At 36.7% G+C, this 17,369-nt stretch overlaps 3 protein-coding genes across 4 annotated transcripts in view; 1 reads left to right on the top strand and 2 right to left on the bottom strand.

The window, feature by feature from the left end:
- The window catches only part of LOC128890177 (flotillin-2), a 158,575-nt gene that overhangs the window by 103,517 nt on the left and 37,689 nt on the right, over window positions 1-17,369 (top strand). The window lies entirely within an intron of this gene.
- On the bottom strand, window positions 66-5,271 carry LOC128890164 (glucose dehydrogenase [FAD, quinone]-like). The gene is made up of 5 exons (XM_054148421.1): window positions 4,849-5,271; window positions 4,027-4,462; window positions 1,857-2,250; window positions 1,185-1,461; window positions 66-649 (listed from the first exon to the last, which is right to left on the bottom strand). The coding sequence occupies exons 1-5, from the start codon at window positions 5,254-5,256 to the stop codon at window positions 281-283; spliced, it is 1,884 nt and encodes a 627-aa protein (XP_054004396.1). The 5' UTR covers window positions 5,257-5,271; the 3' UTR covers window positions 66-280.
- LOC128890186 (glucose dehydrogenase [FAD, quinone]-like) lies at window positions 14,008-17,323 on the bottom strand. The gene is made up of 4 exons (XM_054148468.1): window positions 17,270-17,323; window positions 17,123-17,201; window positions 15,890-16,320; window positions 14,008-15,051 (listed from the first exon to the last, which is right to left on the bottom strand). Exons 3-4 carry the CDS (start codon window positions 16,295-16,297, stop codon window positions 14,602-14,604), a joined length of 858 nt encoding a protein of 285 aa, XP_054004443.1. The 5' UTR covers window positions 16,298-16,320; window positions 17,123-17,201; window positions 17,270-17,323; the 3' UTR covers window positions 14,008-14,601.

Genomic DNA, 17,369 nt, shown 5'->3' with positions numbered 1-17,369 from the left:
TTTATTTTGCTGGAATATTCAGTATTATACAATAATTTCTGGTGAAAAGTACGAAAGCCAATTAATTTCTCTGTCAAATTTTTGTTTTATTGTTAAAAAACTACTAAAATTACTTTATTTACACCAAAAGTTACTATAAACATCCCATATGATAAAAATGGTAATTTCATACAGGAGGCGACGTAAGTCCGTTAAGGAATAGGAAATCTATACGACAAAATAAAGGTTTCGTTACAATTTTGGTATTATTTTAATTCGCATTGTTCACAATGTACAATATTCATTTCTGTTTCCAGTCCTCCTTGATCATGTCAGCAGCCTTTTCAGCGATCATAATCGTCGGTGCATTTGTATTTCCAGAGGGCATCGTTGGCATGATCGAAGCGTCGATCACTCGTAGTCCATTAATCCCGTAAACCCTTAATCTATGATCCACCACAGCCATGGAATCGTTCGCTGGTCCCATTTTGCATGTCCCAATGGGATGATAGATTGTTTCTGTGTAATGTCTAGCAAGGCATTTCAAATGGTCATCCGATAACGTTTCGTATGACGAGCACTCTTTGACGGGGTTCAAATGCGCTGTAGCGTTCAATTTTTTCATTGTCGGAGTCTTGCTCAGTTCTTGGATCATCTTCGCTCCCTCTACCTATTGTAATTAAAAATCGTGAACATTCTTAATAAATATTTGTCATAGTTTATACTTTTCACATACATGGGAAATGTTTCTATTTCTATTCCATTAGAATATTTCTACTGTATAGAAGTACTTTCATCAGATGTGTACATAGCTACATGTTAAATAATTTATTAAAATGAAAAAAAAAATTAAAAAATGATTTTCTAGTTGAAAAACCTAAAAATTAGGGTGGATAATGTGGTTTAACCCCTCAAGTTTCTCAACTTGGAATTTATTTTTAAATATTTAACACGTTGATCGCCACGTCACCCGTATATGGGTGACAGTGATTTTCACTGAAAAACTACGAAAATTAATTCTGAATGTTAAGTGTCACAGAAAATGAATTTAAATAAAATACTTGAACTTTAATGAAGTTACAAAACTAAATACCACAATAAATGTTTCATTACACAGTTTCCAATAGCCTGTAAACAAAATTTAATCACAGTAGAAATTTTCAAGAGTATTAGTCTGGCAGTGAACGTGTTAATTAGTCTTTTACCAGAACATCGAGGTCGTAAGGATCTTCGAAGTAATTATAAACAATGATTGGATGGTCCTCTGACTTCTTCGTCCGCAATTTGATGTGTCCTTTGGTTCTAGGTCTTAAGAGAAGCGGTATGACCCAGTATGAAGGTCGGGTCTGCATATCTATGCACCATTCTTTGTTGAAATGCTTTTCAAACGACAAAAGCGCCCCGAAACAACCGTGCACAGCGTCATGAGTGGGGATGATGAATAATTGAATATCAGGAAAGTCCTCTGACGCGTTCGCGTACCTGAAAACACAATTAAAATTGCCTCGTTAGTAAGCAAACTTTGGCGTGAACAGTGATCAACACAGATGGTTCTTGTTTTCCCAGTTGTTGGCCACTCGATGCGAAAAACGTAAAGTGACGAGTCAATTATTTCATATTTCGTATTCGTGGAAAATTATTTCACCAATTCAGTGTAAAATACGAGTTTCAGACTCAGGGAAAATAGCGATGCAGCTTTTCTACACGAAGCGTAAAATGAATAGACATTGCATAGTGTTCAGTTACTCAGACATTATTGTATTCGTTCATTTTTCTCCATTGGAATTATTCAAGATTTTCTGTAGCATTACAATCAAAAAAGAACCCAAACAAATGCAAAACGTGTCGAACTTGGAACAGGACTCCAAAGTACTTACTTGGTATTAACAAACGCCATACTCTCGACTAGAGCAGTGTAATAGGGTCCACTCTGTTTCTCAATGAATTCCATCCCCGTCTGTGGAGTAAGATCAAGTGGAAAAGAGAACGTGAAAGGTTTTGTGCTCTTATAATCCTCTGGTGGGTCCACCAAGTAAGTCATGCCACCCATCGCTGCTTGATCCCGAAGATTTTGACCTACACCTGGCAAATCATGTACCACTGGAATCCCCATTGCTCCTAAATGATCTTTGGGTCCGATTCCAGATAGCATCAACAGTTGGGGCGATTGTATCGCACCAGCTGATAATATGACCTCGCGAGTGGCTTTCACCTCCTTCTGTATTTTACCTTGTCGAAATTGTACCCCGTATGCGGTTTTTGTTTTTCCACCTGTACATTAAGTTAGATGAATAGATAGTGGTCAAGTTCTGCCGCGATCTAGGTAGGAAAAATAGAATGGAAAAGGTTAAATTTATGTTGCAGTTGTTTTAGAGACCTTCTTTTGGTCATTTCAATGTATACAGCTGCAGTGGATATGTATAATAGGAAATAATATTTATTATTTCCTTCGTGAATGAAAACTTTTGTGTGAAATTGTAGTTTCTTAACTTGCTTTTTTATGATCAATGATATTTTACATATTCTCGGAAGTCTCTAAGATAGATGTAGTCCAAACAACATTTACTAGTTAACACGTTGATCGCCATGTCACCCATATACGGGTGACTGTATATGACGGCTTTTCACTGAAGAACTAAAAAAAAATTAATTCTGAAAGTCAACCATCAAAGGGAATGAAATTAAACGAAATTCATGAATTTTTATGAAGTTACAAAAATAAATACGACGATTAATGTTTGATTATGCAGTCTCCAGTAGTTTAAATAATATTTCATTTTAGCAGAATCTATTAATCAGTATATTTGTCTGGCATTCAATGTGTTAATATAATTTGTGAAGTTAACAAAAAAATGCGAGAAGTGGGTAAAAGTATAGAAGCAATAAGTATTTGTACGATTCTTATGACGAACCATTTACAGTAGAGTTTGTAACGTAAACACATTAGTTTATTGCTCCTTGCGAATTAGAAGACATCAAATTTCTAGTAAAGTACTTTTAAACAGTTGTGCGAATACTTATTGCTTCAACATTTCTATCGATTAATTGTTTTTTTCTTGTTAATTTCACAAATTATATTAACTAGTAAATGTTGTTTGGACTACATCTATCTTAGAGACTTCCGAGAATATGTAGAATGTCATTGTTTGTACGAAATAAGTTAATAAATTACAATTTTACACAGTTTTTTTGGAAATTTATCGGTGTACGAATACTTTCTACACCCACTGTATGTTTGAGCTGTTATATTTGAAAATGGAATAAGTCCACTTAAAAAAAAAATGAGTTAACGGTAATTTTAGTAAGATATATAGATACCTTCTCTTTATATTTATAATCATACATTGAGTACGGCTTTTTCATAAAGTAAACAAGAAAATTTTGACGATAAAATATTATCGCAAAAATATATTTTTTAAGAGGAGTAAATCCATTGCTAATAATTATAATTAAACAACTTTCTTGTTGCAATTATTATTAATTATTATGACTTCAGTTTGCACTGTTGCGTTTTAGCAGATATTACTTAGCTAATGCTAGTGCCTGAAAAAAATCTCTTTAAAAAGATAACGTTATTATTGTGTGACAGGCTTGTAACACAATACACACACCAGCTATTTATCATTAATACTGCACTATGTTAACTGCAAAGGAGAAATAAGTTTAAAATTTAATTATTGTTTATTTTTAGTTATCTCAACTAAGTAATTAATTCTGTATATGCTTGGTTATTCGTGTATTTATTAGGTTGTCCGAAAAGTTTCTTTCTTAATTTACACTCAACTATTTTGTGCGGTTGTGTTTATAGAAATAGACAATCTAATTTCTTAGATGTTGATGTTGTAACAATAATGGAGCAAAATGAATCGTACGCAATTCAATAATGTTACATTACACATAAAATATTGTGTATGTATTACTTATTAATAAAATGAAAGAAACTTTTGGGACAACCTAATATATGTCCACAACAGAAATTTATCCTTGTATAGTATCTATTAACAAATTGAAAACAGTGATAGCAATAAAAACATCATGCATACTCACCATCCTGCACCAAGATCTTCTCCACGTACGACAGAAGGCTGACATGCAAATTTTTTCTCTTCGAAGCCTGTCGTATAAAGGCCTTCGCGGTACTGCAACGAAGTCCATCCCTCACCGTACCGTGCGAGTACGTAACTCCTGTTTGACTGGCTCCGTTTACATCCTTTTCCTCGTATCCCATTTCGGTGACGCCTTTTAACAAGTACTCGGTCACAGGTGAACGGTACCTGAACTGTTCCACGGTCAAGGGTCCACCGGTTTGATGGTAGGATGATCCTTTTAATTTATCGATCCTCACGTCTTCAGACTTCTTGAAGTAAGGCAACACGCTTTCGTACTTCCATCCTGGATTACCAAGGTTCTCCCACTCGTCGTAATCTTTCTTATTACCGCGAATGTATAGCATCGCGTTTATTACGCTGCTTCCACCTAGTGCCTAAGGGATTGCAACGAACAAACTTTTGGGTTGATGCATAATTATCCAGCTTTCTTTTTTTTTGTTCATTCTATCACTTGAAATTAGGATTAGCTTTTTCTAAGACAGAATTTTTTAAGGAGATAGTTCATCAACATACACAGTGTTCTATGAAACATAGATTTAACTTTGTACGAAAGGTATTTAGAACGCTTATATCAATTGTAATTATTATTGTTATCTTTTTTGAGGTATCATAGCGTAACAGAATTAATTTTTACGTATAAATTATACAGTGAGTATGCAGAAATAAAATTCCTGCGTAGAAATATAAAATCTAATGGAACTATCTATGGTATTAGTGGAATCTATGGTGCCACCACAAAATGAAGAAGATTCTACTGTACCCTGCCTCGTGGCCAATAGTTCTGATGGTTCCTCATGGCGAAGTTGGACGTGGTCGAAGGTTCGGACCTAAATCCCCAATCCAACAGTGTGTTCTGCGCAGTTACATAGAGTAGAGGAACATCGGTGTACGCTGGTTCATCGGTCCCAGCCTCCAACAAAAGCACCGACACATTTGCGTCTTCTGTTATACGATTGGCCAGTACGGATCCAGCTGAGCCACCCCCGATTATGATTACATCATAACTACTTTGTATTTCCTGTGTAATTACTGGCCTCACTCTGTTCTCAAGATCGACAATGTCGGGTCGGAATATAGGGACGAAGAAAAATACAATGCCCACACTGATCAATGTCGAAACTAAATTTATGAAAAATCGCACCGCAAAGAATGGAGTAAGGATGTCCATCTTGTTTTCAGCGGTTAGGCGATTACTGTGAAGAAACAAAGACGTGGGTTACATTTAATACGGTCTGATACGGTGTATCGATAGATGATTTATTAACACCACATGTGGGTGACAAGGTTTTTTACTGAGCTACCAGAAAAATTATTTCTAAAGTTCAAGTGTTAGATGTATATTATATTTAATATCGTTTGAAAGATGATTTATTAACAGGTGCACCGAGGTACTAAAGAAATTATTTCTAAAGTTGTGGTGTTACTGAATGTTATGTGAATTTTAATGAGGTTCGAAAAATGAGTGTCACGCCAAATGTTAGATTATATAGATTAGGATAGTTTTGAAACAAACTTTTATCCTCGTTGAAAATACTTATTATTATACTGAATTTTTACTTATCACGTTCGAGACCCGAACAAATATTTCAGTAGATATCGATTAGTACGTCCTTGACAAACGTGACATTTTCCGTTGTATTACTTACTTGCAATAACGACCACCGTTTACATGCTAATGGTTCGTTTCAGTTATTCAGGTGTTATCAGCAAATTGCAGAAAAATATGTCGCCGACAAACTATTGTGCTTACTGCACGAAGCATACGTACTCCCACCAATGTAAGATTTTATTAGTTGCTTCCCGATAGGGTTATATATTTGAAAGAAACTACATTTCGTAAGGATAGTTTGATTTTTATTAATAAAAAATATCGAACAGTATAAACGTATTACTCGATTAAAAGATGCATCTCTAAGTCCAATATATTTTTACTTCACTAATACATCGTCTACCATTATACTGTGTAATCATTTAAATTTGCCAATCTTCCTTGATCATGTCGGATGCTTTTTCACCGATCATAATCGTCGGTGCGTTCGTGTTCCCAGTAGTGATCCTGGGCATGATCGAAGTGTCGACTACACGTAATCCACTAACTCCATGCACCCTCAGTCTGGCGTCGACCACAGCCATCGTGTCATTCGCTGGTCCCATTTTGCATGTTCCACTCGGGTGATAAATTGTCCTCGTAAATTGCATAGCGAGGCATTTGTAATAGTCATCTGACAAGACCTCGAATTTCGCACAATCTGGCGCGGGCTTAAAGTGCATACGAGTGTTCAACGTCTGCATCAATGGGGTCTGGGTTATTTGGTGGATGATCTTCGCTGCCTCTGCCTGTTACAATTAAAAATTCATAGATGTTAACACATCTTCAAGCTAAATATAATCAATAGGGGTGTGCGGGATCCCGGTCGGGACGGGAATTCCTCCCGGGATCGGGATGGAATCCCGAGAATTTCAGAATCCCGAATACATCCGGGATTCCCGTGAATTTCCGGGATTCCCGAGAATTTCGAGATTCCGTAAATGTTCGGGATTCCCGGGAATTTCGAAATCCCGTACATTCGGATTGCTGAAATTTTCAAGAATAACAACACTTTCGGAAATCCCAGATATTATTCTATATCCCGTACATTCCCGGGAATCCCGGATTTTTGCGGGATCTCGTGTATTCTCGGTAATCCCGAATCAACTCGACATCCCGCATAAACTCGAGAATCCCGAATATTCTCGGGAATCTCGGACATTTTACGGGAATCCCGCACACCTCTAATAATCAGTAATTATCATTATCGCATTCTTTGGAGGTTCTGCTATCTCCCTGACGTACTTTAATGTTCTTTGTATATCGTTTACGTTTCAAAAAATATATCCTCTTTATAGAATTATTCGATCGATTAGGTGTCAGTATTACATTTTTAAAAATCAACATTCATTATTAATATATTCACTATCAAACTTAGTTACTGCTCGAAATTTATTTTAACCATGCACAGATATAGATCCAAAACTAATTTAATTACGAAGTATCCTTTTTTCCCAAAGTCCCAAATTTAATGAATAAAAACTGTATTTGTTCTCATCAGCTTCTTATCGTTAATAAATAATTGATCAAATTCATTACCATAACATCGAGGTCATGGGGATCCTTGAAGTAATTGGAAACAATGATAGGATGGTCTTGGGGATTTTTTGTCTGCAATTTGATGTACCCGGTGCTTCTAGGTCTCGTAACGAGCGGCCTTAACACGAACGAATTTTGAGTCAGAACTTCCTCGCACCATTTCCAATTGACATTTGTTTGTTGATCCCCCAGAACATTCAGACATCCGAAAATTTCACCGCTTGAGGTCGAAACGATCAGTTGTATGTCAGGATAGTCCTCTGATTTGTTGGCAAATCTGAAAATAATTTATTCAATGCATCAAAATGATGTGTCAAATACTGAGTAAAAATCATATGTATATTGTTAAATAAAAAGTGAATGTTTTGTTTTTTTAATCATTACGAACAGTTTTATTTATTCACAGTAAAATGTTTTATTTTATTTTAAGTTAAATTCTTTTGTTTGTTCACTCCTCCTAAAATCAAAATAGAACAAAAATCTGCCTGACCCGAAACTTTTGATCCCCACTGTACATATACATATATATATAGGCAGATCTTTCTTCTATTTTGATTTTAGGAAGAATAGACAAAAAAGAATCTAACTTTAAATAAAATTATATATTTTACTGTAAATAACTGTTGGTAATGATTGAAAAAAAACATAATGCACTTTTTATTTAAGAAAAAGCTATTCGGAGAAAAGCTTGTTTCGATTATTCGAGTACTATTGCGTTCATTCTATCTCCCCCTTCCATATTATAAGAGCTTTCCCAAAGTTTACAATAAACACGAAGCATAGTCAAATGTAAATTTTCTATAGTTTTCGCATCGTTTTCATGAATTAAATTTTTTTTTTTTTTTTTTTTTTTTTTTTTTTTTTTTTTAGAACGTTTAAAAATATTCCTAAAAATTGTCAAGTTTTAAAAAAAGAAGTTTTTTTTAATTAGTAATACCGCAAGGTCGGATCCGACTCAACCGCAGTGAATGAGTGATTAGAAACCACCGTAGGACAGGAGGGTTAAAGGTGCGCAGGAGTCAGAACAGAATATCGAATTGACTTCAGCGCCAGTTGCGAAAAAAGTAGAAAACTCCGGGACAAGGAAAGAGAGGGCGATACAACAATGCCAGGAGAGACGATGACAGGGCGATTAGGCTAGCATGATTTTTTTTCCAGGATATTGAAGCAAAGAAGCAATATTTTCTAATAATTCTGGTTTTAATATATTCGTTACACTTTGGCGGATGCGGCTCTAAGGCCTGATTTTGCAATTTCGCCCTTAAAACTTTATAAACAATCAAATGAAGATAGCAAACGTACTTTTATTCCGCACCCTTAAGTAACCCCCAAAGTACTCACCTGCTATTGATGAATCCTGTACCCTCGGCGAATGACGTACTATAGAGAGGTCCAGTGTGATTTATAGCAAATTCTAATATAGTTTCCAGGGTAATAGTACGGTCTAAAACCAATGTGAAAGGTCTGGAACTCGTGTATTCCTGTGGTGGGTCCACCAAGTATATCAAACCACCCATCGATACGTGATCCATAAGATTTTGACCCACACCTGGTGAATCGAGCACCAAGGGTACACCCATTTCTTCGAGATGATCTCTGGGTCCGATACCAGACAGCATCAACAATTGCGGCGATTGTATTGAGCCGGCTGATAGAATTACCTCGCGATTAGCATTCACCTCCTTCAGCATTCCATTCACACGGAATTGCACACCGTATGCTCTTCTTGTATTTCCTTCTGCGAATCAAAGTAATCGAATAAATTGCGACTGTCGAAATTCCCTTGCAGTTTGAAGTAAAAGGTCCAAAATTCGAATTGGTGAGCGATGATACATGTAGCCAGTCGATCGAATTCTTAAACGTGTCGTTTCTTCGTCAACAAATGAAATTAATATTTGAATAGTGAGAGTATTAGAATTTTAATTAAAAAGAAATATGAAAGCAGATTCTTTGATTCGGTAATTATAATTCTCTGAATTGCAATTATTAGCCTTTAAGCCTCTTCTCTATTTTCTACAGCGATAAATGTTGATCAAATATTTAATTTTTGTTTATTTTCTCAAGTTAATGAATCATATTTTGATCTTGATTTTCGTTATAAAATCAGAAGATTTATTATAAAAACATTTTGAGTGCGATAACATACTTTCATTTAAAAGAAGAGATGAACAGATTGAAAAGAGACAAATTTGTGTGAAGTGCATGATTATCATTTGTAAATACTCACCTTGGCGAATCAGAATCTTCTCCGCCATCGAAAGCAAGCTAACCTGCAGATTCTTCCTCTTCGAAGCTGGTCGAATGAAAGCCTTCGCAGTGCTGCAACGCAGACCATCCCTTAAAGTACCGAATGTGCGCATAAATCCAATTTGTTTGGCCCCGTTCACGTCCAGAATTTCATATCCCATTTGCGTGGTCGCGTTCAGCAAGTAGTCGGTCACAGGTGAAGTGTACCTGAACTCTTCCACGGTCAAGGGTCCACCGGTTTGATGGTAGGATGATCCTTTTAATTTATCGATCCTCATGTCTTCAGACTTCTTGAAGTAAGGCAACACGCTTTCGTAGTTCCATCCCGGATTACCAAAGCTCTCCCACTCGTCGTAATCTTTCTTGTTACCACGAACGTACATCATCGCGTTTAGTACAGTGGATCCTCCAAGGACCTTGCGATAATAATAAAAATTGTTCGGAACTTGTGTGATACACAATCGAAAACGTTTATTTGAAGATTAAGGAGATACTCTTTTTCTGACTTGCCCTCAGGAGCTATAGCTGTATTTGTTTGCATCTACAGATATTTTAAACAATTGTCTGTAATGGAGAAGATATTCTAATGCTTCATAGCAAAATTGCAAACACTTTCCACATCGACAATATTACAGAGAATTGCTTAAAATATTTCGCAAACTAATCATTTATTTTTTATAATCATTTATACTATAGTAGAACATAAAAATTTAATTATTTTCATATCCTTCAACCTAAACCTAACCCAGTAAATATATTGTGTAAATAAACGATGGAAATTTCAAAAGTTTATGTCATGTACTTCGACTGCAAACAAATCATGAAAATTGCCTCGAAAGTGGTCATAATGAAAGAGTGCCCCTGAATATTTGCCAAAGGTTTTGTATTGACGTAGAAGGTTCTACTATACCTTGCCACGTGGCCAACTACACTGCCTATTCTTGAACGATAAACACGACGTGTTCGATGCCGCTGTTTTAAATTGCCAATCAATGGGTGAGTTCTGTAAGAGCGTAAGGTCGTATGGCACGTCGCCTATTTGCGGTTCATCGGGGCCAGCCTCCACCAGAAGCACCGTCACGTTACTGTTTTCTGATAAACGATTGGCCAGTACCGCTCCGGCTGCGCCACCACCGATTATGATGAAGTCATAGCTACTGTTTATATTGTTTGGCGACACTGGGACAACTCTGTTTTCAACATCGGCAATATCAGGTCTAAATAGAGGGATAAGCACGTTATTCAAAAGCCCTAAGCAGATGAACGCCGGAACAGTAATCATCCCTATGCGCAATACAGACAGCATCTGACTAGCCTCCATTATTTCCAATGTTTAGCGAATCACTGTAAACAGCCAAGACTATAATTTAGATTTTATTCGCCAGTTGTACATTTGCTGTGGTTGCTGTGGTGTCGCGAAAAACAATATTCGTTATTTTAATAATTGAAGAATGTAAATGAAAAACGTTCCACTATATTGTTTAGCGTTAGTGTTTGTATAGTGTTCCTTTTTTAATTTTTCATTTAATTTATACATACAATTCTTCACACACTTGTGACTCAAAGTAATCAAATATATCGTGGTCGTTGAAGTTTCTTCGCAGTTCAAAGAAAATGTGTTAAAATTTTAAATTGATAAAGAAATTAATTGATGAGTGACGTTCCATACACCTAATCGATAATAAAGGTTACAATCTATTTATCCTGCAACATTGAATTCTTGTATTGAACGTGTCGTTTCTTCGATAAATAATATTAATATTTCCATGGTCAAGGTATTAAAGTTATAATTAAAAAGAAATAAAAAAGTAAGTTCACCGAATTTAGGATAATTTCAGAGTAGCTATACGCTATTTTACCTGTCGACGATTTAACAATTTCCGTTTAGGTCGCTCAGTGGGTTTTATATATTGTTTGTGCTATAAGATATACATTACTTGTTCGGTTTAACTAAAAATATGCCAGTCACTCATTACAATTGCTACGACGAATACAAATTTAAATATTATCTACAGTTACCTGCAATTTAAAAATTGATTTTATCCTCCTTTTTGCACAGTTGATTTACCTGCAAAACTGTGTCGCTACCGAGAAAAGGAAATAATCGAAAAGAGTTTGATCTGGATTGGGTGAATTGCAATTTATATTACGTTTATAATTTTATTTCTAAATATAACGGAAAAACGCCAAAACTTGCATTCTTGAAGGAACAATGATAACTTATGCAAATTAAAGGAATACTTTCTGTAAACCAAGGTCATTCGTTTCTAGATAAATGTGAAAAATAGAGAGTTATATACTGAAGCAGAGGAAAAATAACAATCTTACCTTAAACTCGAGATCGACAAGTTAGTAGCAAAGAAACAATGTGACTGTCATCCAGAGATGTAGCAGTATCAATAATTGCAACAGCCTGAAGAATAGAAACGATAGTTTCTTTTATATTATTCAAAGGAGGTGTTTGAAAACGCCCATTTTCGAAAATAGAAGCGCGAGTTGAAAAACTCTTTCTACGAACAACAGAACTAAATGACATTGAACGACTGCGTAAGACGGAACGCATAAATATTGAGATATTTACGTCACATGGTGATAATTATAGTTGAAATTTATCTAAAGACCTCTACATTATTATACAACTTGATTGTATGTATGCTTTTACTGCAGAAAAATGTGTCATAAGTAATCAATAATTACATAACGTTAAATTGAATAAATTTTTATTTCTCTGAAAATTTATCTACACAACATGTATTCACCAAAAAGGGCATACAAAAATTACACAACATTATCTTATTGTAAAACAATTTTTTATACTTGCAAAAACTCCAACAATTCTTATACCAAGAAACCATTCGCATTATTATTCATCATCATATTTTTACAGTTCTTTTGTCCTTAACGATATCGGTTCCGTCATTATTTACACCTTTACAGTAGTTGTTAATAACACGCGATGTACGTTTTACGTTCGAATTCTTAACGAAAAAATTAATCATTCACATTCAAATTTACAATACCCCGTAGTCTTCCTTAATCATGTCAACGCCCTTTTCAGCGATCATTATCGTCGCTGCTTGTGTGTTTCCAGAAGTGACTCTCGGCATGATCGAAGCATCGATCACACGTAGTCCACTAACTCCATGCACCTTCAGTCTGGGGTCGACCACAGCCATGGAATCGTTCGCGGGACCCATTTTGCACGTTCCGCATACGTGATAAATTGTCCTTGTGAAATATCTGGAGAGGCATTTCAGATAGTCGTCAGACATCATCTCAAATCCAGCGCAAGCATTGATAGGGTTGTGATGTGCTCGAGCGTTCAATTTCTTCATCGTTGGGGTCTCGCTCAGTTTGTGTGCAATTTTCGCTCCTTCGATCTGTTAATTTAGAAATTCATCACATTAACACTAAACCTACTACGACCGGTCGAATGATCGTTTCCAAATTTTTCTATACAATTCTTATAAGCTATATACGAATTATACGAGTTTGCATTTTTGCTATCGGTGAATAAAAATCTTCTAAAATTTCCTTTTGTTGAAACCCTCTTACGACCGATCGAACTTGGAAATTATTCAAAAATTCATGGATCTTAGCACGTTCTTAAACATTAGGAGTCCTATATTTGTTGGAGCATATATTTCTTACGAGTGCTATGTTCTCTTACCAGAACTTCGATATCATTCGGATCCTGGAAAAAGTTGGAAACGATGACCGGATGGTCATTGACATCCGTTGTGCGCAACTTGATGTATCCTTTGCTTTTAGGCCTCAAATTGAGCGGGGTGATCGAGTACGAATGTTGCTTCAGGATATCCTCGCACCACTTCGCGTGGTATTCGTCTTCGATTTGCATAATTGCATTGAGACAACCGTGAACGACGCTGGCATCCGAGGAAATCAGAAACTGAATGTCGGGGTAATCGTCAGCGGGGTCTGCGTATCTGAAAACAGTTTGTTTCACTAAATGTGTGTATAATACGATGCCTTTGGATTTAGAAAATACAGCAGGCGTGACGGGATATTAATGACAGAAGTTTCGGGTTAGGTTGGAATCGCAGTTTTACGAGTAAAAGATACGTGGTAGCGCCAGCACCAGTATACACGTTGGCGTGTAATTTTTTATGTACTTGGCGCCGAGACGCTATCGCGTCTCTAGATATAATCATGTGTCTAATTAAAAGAGAAAAAGTAAAAGTATACTTCTCCATTTTTATCGTGCTAAAAAATTCGCAAAATATGTTATAATGCGAGAAGCTTACTTGGTGTTGACAAAAGCGGTAGCTTCGGTGAAGTATGCCGCGTAGAAGGGTCCAGTGTGGTCTACAGCGAACTCCACAGCAGCTTGCGGAGTAACAGTATCTGGCAGAATGTATGTGAAAGGATAGTCACCCTTGTAGTCCGCTGGTGGATCCACCAAGTAGGTCAAACCACCCACACCCACGTGGTCCTGAAGATTCTGGCCCACGCCGGGTGCGTCTACCACCACGGAGACTCCTACTTCTTCCAAATGTTCCTTGGGACCGATACCAGACAGCATCAACAGTTGCGGCGATTGTAGCGAACCAGCTGATAGGATAACTTCGCGATTAGCTTTCACCTCCTTTAGCGCTCCATCCACACGGAATTGCACTCCGTATGCAACTTTCTTCTCCCCTTCTGTGAATCAAGAAAGGCAATCGTTCAGTTTGGGGGCAAGTTTGGATACTTTCGTTCCAGTTAATTGTCTTTTATGCAGTTTTGTTTAATTTTGACTAGTGTTGTTCAATTTTAGTGGTTTCTTTTGTGTTTCGTTCAGTTTTATCAAGTTTTATTGAGTTTTATCGAGGCTCCTTGTGGTTCCTTTAATTTTGTTCATTTCTGGACAGCTTTGTCCCATTTAGTTTAGTTTCGTTCAATTTTACTGAATCATTCATTGCCTCCTTACTGATTTTTTTCGCCATTTTGAAAACTTGATACAAATTTTTTGCCATGATATTCTCATTCTGAAAGGTTTAAACTAATATCCTGAATTTTTATGAGTCGTTCGGAACGATACTGGCAACGCGGAAGTCGTTTAAACATGGCTGGGGTCATTGGGACCCCCTGTGATCGGCGCGTTATTTCCAGAATTTGTGACCTTTGAGGGTCAAAGGGCTAATAATACTCGCCTGTACGAATTAAAATCTTCTCCACCATTGATAGTACACCGACATGCAGATTCTCCCTCTTGGAAGCTGGGCGAAGGAAACCCTTGGCAGTACTGCAACGCAGCCCGTCTCTCAGAAAGCTGTGCGATATCATAAATCCACTTTGTTTTCCAGCGTTCGCATCCAGTATTTCGTATCCCATCTCGGTACCAGCGTTCACCAAGTGATTAGTTATAGGTGTACGGTATCTGTAATGTTCGATGCTCAGTCCTCCGCCAGTGCTGTGATAGGAGGATCCTTTGAATTCGTCGATCCTCATGTCTTCAGATTTCTTGAAGTATTTGAAAATGCTGTCGTGTTCCCATCCTGGATTGCCCTGCGCCGCCCAGTAGTCGTAATCTTTCTTGTTTCCACGGCTGTACATCATACCGTTTAGAATAGTAGTTCCCCCGAGTGCCTGTAACATTTCAATGAGAATTTAATTTTGACAAGGAATTTGTTTGAAAAACAACTTTAATACAAGTTACAAATTCAAGTACTCACTTCATAATTTATAATTGATTGAAGAATGTTTTTTGGGTAGGATTAAATATCATTTTATTTGATATAAGGTTTTTCCTATTGTTTATGTTTCTAATGCAATCGAGTCAGTTCATCTTTTACTGTGTATTCATTTTATATACATTAATTATGGAAATGGGGGTTTATTATTGTGGCTTGTAGGATTCCTCGACATTAGAAATACCAAACCACTCAGTGTGTTCTTGGTTTCTTTTTGAAATTATTCCCTTGACCCAACCCACTTTAATTTTAAGTATATTTTAGTATTTAGTAGAACTATCAAACCTATCATTTTGATTTTCGTATTTATAAAATCACTTACTCGATCAACAGTGATTTTTAATAAATATTGATGAATTATCCCCTTGGCCCAACTCACTTAAATTTCAAATATATTCCAGTATTTCGTAGAGATATGCATTAGTAGTTTCGATGTTGAGAATTTGATCCAGAATTAAACATCATTTTATTTAATAAAATTTTCTTGAAATTTCTGTTTCTAATAGCTAAGTTGGAATAGCATAACGAGCAGTTCGACTTTACTATCGAGTGTTAAAAAGACCCCCAAGGGTTCCAAATCCCAAGGAAAGTTGACAAATTTAGATTGAAATTTAACCGACTAAAATTTCAAAATCCTCAAAAATAACAAGAATTTGACGTCCCTAATCCATCACAAACCCATTTCATCGAGATTCAGTTTGAATTCCAACCAGATAACAAAGATTCTACTGTACCTTGCCTCTTGGCCACGTGCACTGGTGGTTCTTCATGGCTAGACACGACGCGTTCGAGGGTTCCGGTTTGAATTGCCAATCCAACGGTGTTCCCTGCAGAAAGTTGTACGCGAAAGGCACATCGCATATTTCTGGTTCGTCGGGACCAGCTTCCAACAGAAGCACCGACCACTTGTCGATTTCCGATAAACGATTAGCCACTACCGCGCCAGCTCCGCCACCCCCGACTACTATGAAATCGTAATCGGTTTTCATCTCTCCGGCACTTATTGGCTTGATTCTGTTCTCACGATCGCTGATGTCGGGCCTGAGTACACTGATGAGCGAGTTCATAATCGCTACGGAAACCAGTACTGGCGCCAAGATCGTCGCTACATGGGTCCCAGAGAGTAATGGAATAATCGCCATGGTTTCCAACGATTGAGTTACCACTGTGACAATTCGAAATCGCAATCTGTACCTTATTGTATTGCAGGGCGTTGGAAAACAGAGTTTGTTAATATTTTCTTATTTGGGTACGAGTCAGATATGACGAAAGAAAATACATACGCGCTCCTCACGAACGCGGTTTTAAACATTTTATTCATTTGAATTAAGAAGAAAGGCATTTGTCAATGTGCCACACGGTGTCTTAATGTATAAATCATAACATAAATTCAAGCACGATGATCTATGGTCTTTCTGCCATTGTTCTGGAAGCAAGCATTCTTCTACATGTTTTATGTTGTTAACATTGTCGAATCACCACTTGTAACAATACTACGTCACTGTCGTCAATTGAGTATCGAAACCATACACAGGGTGTTTCATCATTTTATTTATAGAGTTATAGTTTTCTTTCGTACGATGACTTTGACAAAAGCACCAAAATACACGTTTTTCAACGAACAGTGAAAGCCTATACAAACGGTATATTTTCTTAATTAACGCAAACAGAATCTTCCAAAAAAATATATCGACACGCAAAACGAATACAATAATAACAAGAATAACAGGAAAAATGGTTCGCTTGCACGTCGAGTGCTGAAACGATCATTGCGCTCATCTCTGAGTGTAAAGCAACAAATTAAAACAATTAAAGCGTGCATCCTTTATGCTTAACCAAGGTTGCTTTTGCATCTTTAAAATATCTGCACGACGAGTCCCTTACGTTAAAGGTATCGTAATTGTATGCATTAATGGCGGAGCAATTAATTTTACCTTACCTCAGAACCAGAGACAATAGACTCTCACCTTAAGATGGAAGTTGACAACGTAGAGATCATCCGCCTCTTATCCGCTGTTGTAGAATTGTCAACACTTGTAACGGGGTCTAAGATTAAAATAAAAAATTACTCCTTCGAAATGTTCGAAGCATTTGAACAATAACGACGATATTACCCCGAAATCCCTACAATAAGAAACGAGTTCAGTAATCGTTTCTCAACAGAAACTGAAGCAACTTACACAGAACTACTGTATAAAAAGGAGCGTTTACGTA

The sequence above is a fragment of the Hylaeus anthracinus genome, unplaced genomic scaffold (genome assembly GCF_026225885.1).
Source record: "Hylaeus anthracinus isolate JK02 unplaced genomic scaffold, UHH_iyHylAnth1.0_haploid 12000, whole genome shotgun sequence".
NCBI classification, from domain to species: domain Eukaryota; kingdom Metazoa; phylum Arthropoda; class Insecta; order Hymenoptera; family Colletidae; genus Hylaeus; species Hylaeus anthracinus.
The sequence above is the reverse complement of the archived record's forward strand: the minus strand, read 5'-3'. Positions and strand labels throughout refer to the sequence as shown.